This window comes from Cydia pomonella, chromosome 1 (assembly GCF_033807575.1).
Source record: "Cydia pomonella isolate Wapato2018A chromosome 1, ilCydPomo1, whole genome shotgun sequence".
NCBI classification, from domain to species: domain Eukaryota; kingdom Metazoa; phylum Arthropoda; class Insecta; order Lepidoptera; family Tortricidae; genus Cydia; species Cydia pomonella.
The window spans coordinates 16,770,480-16,782,514 of NC_084703.1; the positions used below are offsets into that span (position 1 = coordinate 16,770,480).

General features: G+C 38.5%; 1 protein-coding gene across 1 annotated transcript in view; it reads right to left on the reverse strand.

The window, feature by feature from the left end:
- Positions 1-12,035, reverse strand: part of LOC133516958 (uncharacterized) — a 110,924-nt gene that overhangs the window by 22,465 nt on the left and 76,424 nt on the right. Inside the window, exons 7-11 of the mRNA XM_061850031.1 lie at positions 8,118-8,238; positions 7,138-7,419; positions 4,070-4,256; positions 2,946-3,074; positions 82-322 (exon numbers count right to left, since the gene is read on the reverse strand). Coding sequence (XP_061706015.1) covers positions 82-322; positions 2,946-3,074; positions 4,070-4,256; positions 7,138-7,419; positions 8,118-8,238 — 960 coding nt within the window. The remainder of the gene's footprint in view (positions 1-81; positions 323-2,945; positions 3,075-4,069; positions 4,257-7,137; positions 7,420-8,117; positions 8,239-12,035) is intronic.

Here is a 12,035-nt window from a genome sequence, read left to right on the forward strand (position 1 = left end):
ATATCTACAGGACATCTTGAAAGGATCTAGGACCGCTCTTAGCATTTTTGAGGAACCACTGTTCTCAGGTGAATCGCTTACCAATTAGATGTAGCACTAGCTCTGCTCTGAGGCCTCGAGTTGAGATTAGCTTCGGAGTAATACGGCCAGGAGTAGTTGGAGTTGGCGCGCTGGCAAGCGTGGGCCGGTGCGGGGGTGGAGGATGCGGGCGCGGCGCCGGGCGACGGCTGCAAGTCGTTCTGCATCTGCTGCAAGATGTCCTCGGACGCTCCTAGTTGTTGCTTGATGGCGATGCCGCGGACCGCCGGCCGACGGTGGAACCCTGCCGCCAGCAAAAGGGATGTCGGCACAATGTTACAGTTTATAACATAATCTACACAAATAGACATTCTAAAAGGTAGTATGAGGTCTTTCCAAGCCAAGTGCATACGTATGACTGACTAATATGCCTCACTCTTGCTTTGCTTTACTGCAGTTCAAGGCATTTATCTACACGCATATCATAAACCCTCTATGATGCCTTCAAAATCCGTAAATTATGGCCAACATTACGATACACTGTCTTGTTACAACAAATTGCTTATCTGTGATAATGACGTTATTGCTTCATAACTACATCAAAATCGAATTGGTTATGCATTCAAATTTGGAACATCTCTGAAAAAAAAGCAATTCGATTTGACCTCTATCCTAATATCAGTCGAGATGCCTTTTTGTTCGAAATGAAATGTTAATTGCATATAATTTTGACATATATCGCATTTTAGTTTGTATCTACGGAAGGTGGAGGTAAGGAATGAAATCTCCATGTACCAAAAAGTGTCTTCAAAAAACCTTAAGTAGGTGGCGTTACAATACCTAGAGTACTTGAACAAAAAAATCAAATCATAGACAGCGCACTTCACTCCGTCAATAACGCCTAGGTTCTTAAGTACTCTAGCACTACTCTGGAGAGATTTCGAACTATTATTTATAGCTGACAGGTGGACACTTTTGCAACAGTTCTACCATAAGCGATTTCACTCCTTTTAATCCACACTCCATATTTGTATCGAATGATACGGAAATAGGCCCCCGACTCTAGTTTGTCTCTGAATTAAAAAAAACTACATGTGTGAAAAAAGTTTCATTTACCGCCATTTGACGTACAGTTTATATATTAATTAGTTTTGAGTATAAAATGAATATGTTTTGTTGTTTTTAAGGTAACTATAGCAAAAGTTTCGTGTAAAATAAGCGATAAAAATATTTCGGTGACGCCGCCATATATCCGCGAGTTCCGCCATGCCCCAACGGAGGCTGTAATTTGGGTTAGAATATTTCATAGAAAGTTTATAATATGAGTGTAGATAAAATAGTGTATATAACTGTACATAATTGGGCATTAAAACACTCGTGTGATCTTTTTAAGAAACTCACTTCGTTCGTTTCTTAAACCCACACTAGTGTATTTTAATGCCTTTTATTAAGTAGCAGTCGCAGCAAACTACTATTATTGCTCCTGACGAAAAACAGTATCGATGGATAGATAAGTTCCTACCATGAAATAATAATGAACTGTTTCACATCTGGGCGTAACGCAAGCGCGCATTGTCAATTTTTCCATTATACAGGATCAACGTAAATAGTACTATTCATAATTTTGTTATTTTTACGTATATCTCTGATGTCAAACGTACGGTAGACTGAGGACAATTGAAACAATTAATGTTACACTTAGAGATAAATTTAAGGAAATTGACATAATGACAGTGCACTGTCAATAAATGTATGGGAATATTCTGTATGTACATAAAAATATTGCCGATTTTAGGAAAAAAATTGACATTCATAATATTAATACTTGAAATAAACATAAGCTCGCAGTGCCCTTCACTTGGCTCCATAAAATTAAAAAATCATTAATGGGTAAATGTGTAAGATTTTATAATAAACTTCCAAACCATATTACTGAATTAGCAATTAATAAATATAAGAATCATGTAAAGTGTTAACTTATTTCTAAAGCTCATTATACCACACAAGACTACATGAATGATGAAACAACGTGAGATTATTTGTGATTCGAAATGATTAATTATTTATTATATTTTAATAATGATGATGTAATGGATATTCCAATGTACTTCCTTTGTTGTTATTATCTTGCATTTTATTTGTTTGACTTTGAGAATTTGTTATAGAAATATTCTAGACTAGTAGTTTTTATAAATTTGTATTTTTTTTTTAATGTTTTACGATATTTTGTGTCACAAAAATAGACAGCGCACTTCACTCCGTCAATAACGCCTAGGTTCTTAGCTACTCTAGCGCTACTCTGGAGAGATTTGCAACTATTATTTATAGCTGACAGCTGGACACTTTTGTAACAGTTCTGCCTAAGGCATTAGGCCTTCCATAATTTTGCAGTAGGTCTGATTGTCAAAAGTTGATGTTTGACAAATGAGTGACCGCAAAACGTATGGTGCAGTACAGCGCCCTGTGTTTTTTTCTTAGTCTTACCTCTCTATTAAAATCAATTCTCTTTGACTGTACCTACCCATTAACTTCAAAATACTTTTAACTATATACGGTAGTTGCTAACATCTAAACCCATCGAGCAACACCGGCTTCCGACACGTCAGAAGGGAGGAGCCCAAGCGATATCTTACCGAACAAATAGAACGCCATTTTTTTTGTGGGGGAACCGTGCACACAGTCCCACTTCTCACTCACTACATACAAAATCCAATCTGTAATGACGACACAAATACATAGAAAATGACACACGTCAAAGACAAATCTTGCACACCTCGATCTCTATTTGTATACGGACGAGTCACAACATGCACCGCCAGAGGTACAGTTGTGCCTATGCTTTGGCAGAAGGGAAATAGTATGAATGTCGTCTCCCTTCCCTGTGTTGCTTGAAGCTTAAACCTAACAAACGTATATGATATGCCTACCGTAGTCGTCGTGTTCATCGTCGCTGCTGGCCGGCTGTGACTCGTGGCCGTAGCGCTGCCGCAACCGCTCGGTCCGCGGCCCAGCTGCGCGCGCGAACGCTGCTAGACCGTCGTCACCGTCACCCGCACCTAATGAGTAACATTATAATTAAGTACCCTACAAGTTACCTCAAAGAATAGATTGTTCAAAAAAACATCTATGCTATTAATAGGAAGATAAAGAGAGAGTCTTGAATGACACTATCTAAATTTTGAAATAACGTAGGTATCAGTCGTTCGAGTTCTATGGGCGTTTCCCAAGGGTCCATTGCGAGTCCTATTTTTGTTTGTTATTTGTTAACGATTTCAATAATTATATGAATGACTTTATCCCGAATTTGTAGTTTTCGCTGATGACACCAATAGGGGACTTACTGAATTTTCTATCAAGTTCTCAATGAACAATCTTACTTTGAACGGTAGAAAAACAAAATCAATTTTATATTAACTTCGGTCTTAGACGCCCCAATTCCTTATTACTAAATATAAACGGCAGCGTTTTGATTGACTTTAATCTGAATTAGAAGTCGCAATTACAAAAGTTTAATAATTAGCTTGTTTTGCTTTTAAAAAAATTCGTGAGGGAATAAAAGTCGAACAGCTTAAGACGGTCTACAACGCTCTCATAACATCTTAATTGCGATACAAAATTAAATTTTTATCGATGTAATACGTCCTTTATTGATGCAGAAAAGGGCTATCGGAATTATAGTTTGTATACCACAATGGGAATCGTGTAGGGTTCATTTTATAAACCTTTGGTCTTAATGTGCCTCGACTTTATATTTTGGTGCTATCAGGTCGAGTAAACAATTTGGAGGAAACTGAAAGCAAAAAGGAAAGAGTTTTGGTGTAGGTAGTAACAGAATCAATCTTGAATATATATAACCTTCAATCAAGGTTTCACTTAGGGTTGGGGCAGTTGTGAATACAGGGTCAAATTAAGATAAAAAGAAGGTAGTGCAAGGACCTCACGTTGGTTACATATCTATATATACATTTCAGCATAACTGTGGGAAAAATGCACAACGTGGGCAAAACTGAGCATACAATTTTTACGTCATGTTAGCGATAGCATAGTTTACCCGGGGTCCCAGCGACAACATCGGGCGCCGGCGCGTCGCTGTGCTCCTGCAGGTCGATGTTGGTGGAGGCTGAGGTGCGCTCGCCGGGCGGCACGTAATAGAAGCCCTCGTGGTGCGCCGCGCTCCCCACGCACGCCGTTAGTGGCGCTAGTGTCGAGAGAAACTGTCTTCGAGGCTCCGGCCTTGGCTGTACAAAAAGAGTATTGTGGGAAAGAAGGAACGCTGCTGTTTTTCTTTCTTATTTTGCAGCTCTTCTAGTTGGTTCGGCTTGATCTAATATAGCGACAAACAGTTTACATATGGCAATAGATTGCGAATGTCATGTCTTCTTAGGTCGGAGTATTCAGAAAATGTATGACGAGTGAAACCGAATGGCCAAAAGATGGATTGTATTGCACATGCAATAACCCAACATCAGAGTTACGGAAAATGTTAATGAAAATACCATCTGGAACCTTTTTAGCATGAAGTAGTTAATGTAATTGAAAGGTATTAATTTAGGTACAAAATACAATTGTAAAGGCAAAAGGCTCCTGAGATAAACCTTATCCATCGAGGCAAATTACTGGCCACTTGTATTGATTAAATATGACAAACTACACTATTGTTTTATTTCGAGTTGACGAGGAAGTTGAGTTCAGATGACGAAATAAACCAAAATAAGTTTTTGGCAAAAATTTCATTTTTGGTACAAGCTTTTATCGCTGACTGTACTTTTCTTTCCACAAGTAATTAATACTCATCGAGACAATTCTAAAACCCCAAACACAATTAGGTTACGTTGTTTTATCACAGAGTTCCTATGGCCACCTCATGTCTCCATCATCAGATCATCTCGATGGTACCATAATATTGCATTGTCACCGATTTACATATGTATGCAAATTTTCAGCTTCATCGGAAACCGGGAAGTGGGTCAAATTTAACTTGCAAGATTTGATTACAAACAGACAACGGTCAGGTGAAAGTAAATAAAACCTTTAAATAATGCGTTTCATCCTAAATTGTTTTAAGCGACATTTATACCAGTATGTCAAATGTACACGAATTAAATTAATATTGTGTGACAACCCTATGATTCTATTTCAATGAATTTTCACCACTGATAACGGGGTCTGATAATAAGTATTTTCATGGCTAGATAAATTTTATAATCAATCTGTATGGCAGAGCGTAGTCATGTTCAGGTACAGCCAGCAAAATTTACATGGGTACACGAATCGGGTCAAAAATATTTGAAAAGGCGGAGCGAAAATAAAGGCTCATCGCCACTTTCAGTTCCAACGGAAGTATTTTTGTTGGAAAAGGTGACCTCTGTGTGCGTTGTCTAAATGCAAGACGGAGGAAAGATTTCTGGGCAACTGCAAGTGAAAATGTACAAAGGGAGAAAGATTCGACAAAAACTCTTAGCCATATTTAAATGACAGCAGAGGGTGGATTGAAATGATCCTAATTTTCAGATATTGTGTGTATTTAAACAAATTATTTGAAAGAGTGACAGAAAAAATATCTACATACCTATAGGAGACCGGGTATGGTTATCTCACGGGTTGGTTGTCACAGAGCGGCCGTAATACCATTGAACGAACAGCGGTTTTATTAAGCTGTGTGAACCCGGCCTTTTTTGACAAGTTGAAATATTCATCTTTGAAATCAATAAAACATATTCTAGATCTCTTTCCAGGCATCCAATCAATTTCATGTCTCTCTAATTGGAGAGTTTTTTTCCATAGTTCGCTGCGAATATTCTTGTGCGAATCGGAGTGTAAAGTATAACAAATACTACAATGTAAAATGACAGTACCAAATTTGATTATTAATTTGAAATTACTAGGTAGTTTTTAGGGTTCCGTACGCAAAGGGCCAAACGGGACCCTATTACTGAGACTCCACTGTCCGTCCGTCCGTCTGTCCGTCTGTCACCAGGCTGTATTTCATGAACCGTGATAGTTAGCCAGTTGAAATTTCTACAGATTATGTATTTCTGCTGCCGCTATAACAACAAATACTAAAAACAGAATGTATAAAAATATTTCTTTCCAATCTCGAGGTTCTCATCCAATCACCGAAGTTAAGCAACGTCGGGCGGGATCAGTACTTGGATGGGTGACCGTTTTTATAGATAATGGTACGGAACCCTTCCTGTGCGAGTCCGACTCGCACTTGGCCGGTTTTTTATAGCTCTATCTCATGAAAGATAAAAGGAAAATACAAATCTGTAAGAAGGAATTTATTACAATATAGAAAATATCTAAATCAAACATCAGTTAATAAAATAATCTACTTCATTTGGCATAACATCATCCCTATTATCCTCGTAATCTACAAAGACGTATGTTGTTATGAAAGTCGTATGCAGTTACGTTTTAAATTAGCACGGTAATATTGAAAAAATGTCGTCATATTTATTCCAAATTTTACTGAAGTTATCTGTTTACTTACACGTATCCTACTATCCTTGGAATAATCAGAATAACTTCTGCACCACTTCACAACACATGACGACATTTTTAATTATATAAAAACGTTGTTTTTATAAACCGATTTAGCCATCGATCACTGACTGTAATATCGGTCGAACTGAAGTTGCTAATCGAGTAGTTTGTAAGCCCTGCCCACCTTAGGGTAGTTTACGTTGGGCTATAATTGAGCGGTCAGAATGCATCCATGTTTTATTTCCTTTCACTGGTGAAGCTGTATGAAATTTCTTTACATATCATCTTTACTCGTCGCACCGGATATAGTTCGGGCGGGGACCGTATAATCTACTACGTCATCTGATACAAGGATAAGCCCCATGGCAACGATTCATAAAAGTGATGCTAAGTTTGGAAAAAATAGTAAAATAAAATTGAATTGGCCGAAAGCACGAAAAAGAGTACTACTTCCGTAAAAAATGACTAGCATGAGCGTGTACCTCTCGAGCGACTTTGTATGCTACCGTAATTATGATTACTTTTACTTTATAATTCTGTTCTCGTGTAAGTGACTTGTATGTCTTTTATAAGAGTAAATATATTTAAACCTACAAGGAAAAAAAGGGGAGAGTGAGTGAGAGGTTATATCACCTTTTGTGGTTCCTGATGAACGTCTCCCAAGTCGGGGGGTAGTTGGCGGCCCGAAGCGGGCGTCACCGACAGCGTGGACGACGAGGAGCTCGACGACGCGCTGCCGAACGCCTTCTCGTTATTCCGGTCGACGCTGTTGTACGACTTGTCGCTGGACTTGTCGCTCCCGCTGCAGTACTTGTCGGCCGCGGCACCGGCCGGCGACGCCCGCTGCTCTTCGCCCTCGTCATCCACATCGCATGTGAGGAGTCTTATTCTCTCGGCTAATGAGGTTGTCTCTTGCTGCAATTCAGTGAGAGCCGTGAGATAATGATCCAAGTTGCTATCTATAAACTGGGGTTAATTTCATTTATAAACAACAAATGATAGATACTACTTTTATAAAGAAGTCTCACAGTATAGAAAATAGAAAGACTCGTATAATTAATTATAGTATGAGATGCTGACACTAAAAAGAAACCCATTTTCATTTACAATTATAGTAATTGCATTATGCGTCGTATAAATAATAGGTACGAATAGACATAACGGTTATCAATAGTACAGATTGTACTTATAATATAAATTCATGTGATCTTGTTAAATTATACCCTTCAGTAGCTTTCACTTGTGGTGTTGGAGTTTACTAAAATCATCTCCAATAGCCAAGATATTTCAGAGATTGCACAGACATAGAATACTTAGTATTAATATATTTATTTTATTACATACATATAATTGTACAATACATTCAATGTAATATATAAGTATATGTTGAAAATTATTTCCCTATAAACGGATCTGAGCGCGTTTAATACTATTAAGCTACTATTGTTGAGCCTTGGTAAACCCCTCGAGTTGTTTTCTTTTTCATATGAAGTTATATGATTCGGAAAAGAAAGTGTTTCTTAATTTTCTATAATGTCAATTCAATACAATAAATCGCTTCGTGGTACCGTGGAGAGGAACTAAAAAGGTGTCCTTGTTAGGTGGATACATACCTTGGGTTGCTGTTTCTTCCGCGCTTCGCTTCGCAATAGGGAGCACCGAAGGGCATTCCTCTCGGCTACCCGACGAACGGCTGCTTCCTCTGTCTTTGGCCTCACGCCGGCGTCCCAAGCTCTGCGATCACCCAATCATTCGAATTTGTAACGGGAAATTTCACTAAACTAAAGACGAGAAGAAAGTCCTATCGAGGTATACATCTTTAAGACGCAGCTGCACTATTCGTAGTGTACTCCGGTGCTACGCTGTAGCGCCTACTCGTAGCATTTTTTAGCGTGACATCCAGCTTTATACGAGATGCACTTTACTCAGACCAAAGTATGGGCACTTGGCGAGCTTAGTAATACTAACCAAAGCTCGGAATCGCGACATTGCCTAAAGTATGGGTGCAACTTAAAGTATAGGTGCAAATATGTAGAACAATTAAACTTTTGAAAATACTTTTGAACTCGAACTGTAGAGAGTATACTCTATTAGGACAAATATTCTAGGGTGGCAGATACTTTTGCTAACTGAGTTAGTCCACAGCTACACCACATTTACTTGCGATTACCGTAATGCCTTAATCCTACTTGAATGACCTGTGTTCAATAGCTTACCTAACAGTCAAATATTCTCAACTACGTCTACGTCAGTTCAGTTAATCTGACATTCAATGTAGGTATTTTTTTAAAATACCACAACGGTGGTAAACAAGCATACAGCTTGCCTGATGGTAAGCAGTCACCGTAGCTTATGGACGCCTGCAATTCCAGAGGTGTTACATGCGCGTTGCCGACCCTTCAAAAAATCTGTACAGTGCACACTCCTTTTTTGAAGGACCTCATACCGTAGACCCACGGGAAAACCTTGGCAGGTAGCTTATTTCACAACCGGAGCGTCCGCGGGTGGAAGTTCATCTTAAATCACACACGTACCTATTCAAAGGGGCATTTGCATTTTACTTCGTGTATGAATATTTTTTTCAGCGTATTATGATGATTACTTAGGTCATAAATCATAAGTTCTGTCACAAAGATTTTGACTAATAAAATATAATACTTCCACAATTTGAAAGCTTGTTTTATATTAATCAAAACGTAATATAGTTTAAAAGTTAGATTGCGTCTTTGTTTACTACCTGTTTACTTTAGGATTTTCGTTAGACGCGAATACGCGGCTCGATTATGAAATTTATGAAAAAGTATACTTTACAAAATTTGGCGGCCTTGTCACTCAAATTTTATCTTCGAACGGTGATGAGGTAGCCATACCTTATGCATGCAAAGCATGGTCGGCTACGCCCGTGCCCGACAGACTGGACCGCCAGTGCTCATGGGATGATATAGGGGTGAAGAGTGCGTTTGATGGCTTGATGGAGAATGCGGGAGGTGTGGATAGGGCGAGGCTCAACGCCGTGTCGAGGCCGGAGTCTTGGACTTGGCTTCAGGCGCTTCCTTCTCCGCATTTAGTTACCCTCCTTGACAATGACTCGATGCGGGTGGCCGTGGCTCTTCACGTGGGCTGTGAGGTGTGTGAGGCTCTATGGTGAAGAGGGACGGCCATCACGCCTTAAGTTGTTGTCGGTGTGCAGGAAGGTACCCACACCACCACGCCTTAAATGATATCATCCGGAGAGCGTTGGTATCGGCGAATGTACTTTGTGTACTGGAGCTGCCGGGACTTAGTAGGTCTGATGGAAAGACGGGTTGACCTGGGTCTCGTGGGAGAGGGGCAGATGTCTGTTATGGGACGCCACGTGCGTCAACACTTTTGCTGCTTCTCATATTAGCTAAACCGTGAGTTCGGCGGGGGCAGCAGCTGAGCTGGTGTCGGTTCGAAAGCGGGCGCAGTACGCGGCGCTGGCTCTTGCCGTTGAAGCCACTGGCTGTTGGTGTGATAAGGACAAGACATTTATTGGGGAAGTGGGCAGACGCACACGGGAGTGTGGTCATGACCCTTTTGTGTGTTGGTTAGATTTTGGTTTGAATTTAGTTTAGGTTAAGATTTTTGTGTTTGTATAAATTTATATCTATAGTAATTACGAGGGCTGATCCGAAAGAAAATATTACATAGATTACAGAAAAGAAAAAAATATTACATAGATTACAGATTCATGCAAAACTAAGACACAATGAATGAACAATAAGTGATATGTACCTGTAGCTTTATTATTAGTCAAAACCTTTTTGACAGAACTTATGACGTTATGACCTGATTAAGTATTTTTATGGGCATTTTTCTTGTCCTCTGTGGCATCAAAATAAACTCCTATACTAGCAATCTTCAGTAAATTAGCGTTTGCACGGAATAAGGGTAGACAATTTCGCGGAATGCTCCAATATCAAACCAGACCGACCGAGTTAGTAAGAATGTATTGCTGGACTGCCATTTGACTGCCATGCACAAAGCTCTCTTTGTGCTCCCGTTATCGGCAAACTAGTGTAAGTCTCATTATGCGGAGATGATAAAAATCAAAGGCCCAAAATGGGGGGTGGACTCAACTCAATATTTAAGAAGCTGTCAGCAGCTGTGGCAGGTGTAGGTATCCAAGTAGCAAAACAGATAAAAAGTCAATTGAAGATCTTATATCGATTGGTTCCTACTAAATACAGGGTGACTGGTAATTCGTCGTATTCCTTCAAGGGGGTTATTCTACAGCTTATTTGGAGTGATTTAAGTCCAGTCAACCAGGGGTCATAACTCATTGGTTTTCAAGTTATTCAAGATTTTAGATTTTTTAATAAATACCCGCTTTTTGACCTAAAACTAGTATTTTTTTTAAACTACGTATTTTTCAAATAAAAAAAATAGCCGAATCCGAATCAAATTTGTAAGTAGCCATTTGAGAAAAAACTTAGTTATCAATATCGTCCGAATTGGAAAGAAAGTTGAAAGTAACTAACTGATTAATTACTACATGACCTATTTAAACCTGGTTAGTCTCACCCCCACCCCATGAGAAGCATCGCCACCCAATAAAATTAAGATAAGATAAGGAACAGAAGGCGAAAAACCCGCCGTAAGAATTAAAGTGACACAAACAAACTAATTAAAGTAATTTAACTTCATTAGCTAATAATCCTTAATCAGTTTGTTTGTTTCACCAAAGGCAATCTGCAGTGCCTACTACCTCAAGGAATAAGATAAGATAAGAAACTGGAGACAAAGTATGCCTTCGGCGAGTTTAAAACGACACAAACAAGTAAAGTCAAGTACGCTAAGTCCTGTACCTGCTCTGGTATTATTATTATTAATTGTAAAAAATGAGCATAAAATGTCATATATTGTACATTTTTAGAAAGCTTATGAACTGAGGAAATGAATTCTGTAATTTGTACGCGAAGTGTTATTACTTTTTTTTAGTTATGCCTTAAAATGTAACAATATTTGAAAAAAAATAAAAATCTGACTTCAGATGCTTTTATTTGCAAAATTTTTATATGTTTTGTACTTTTTTTATTATTTTACGTAATCAGTGATTCATTGGCTATTCGGAAAATCTTTTTTTTTTATTTGAAAAATACGTAGTTTAAAAAAAATATACTAGTTTTAGGTCAAAAAGCGGTAAATACCCGCTTAAAAAAATCTAAAATCTTGAATAACTTGAAAACCAATGAGTTTTGACCCCTGGTTGACTGGACTTAAATCACTGCAAATAAGCTGTAGAATAACCCCCTTGAAGGAATACGACGAATTACCAGTTACCCTGTATGTCGATTAAATAAATATGATGACAAGGCGAGTGACTAACGTTTGATTCGATCGCATTTATGTCAATTATTTGGAAAGGTTTAGAAACTGCTTTATAATCATTATAATGGTTTCATTTATTTTGTAATTTATGCTTAATCGATGTCTGGCAAAATCTTCCCTTTAAGTAGTTACCTATAGATGAGCCAGTTCCAATGTTTTATTTTATGATAAGGAATTTT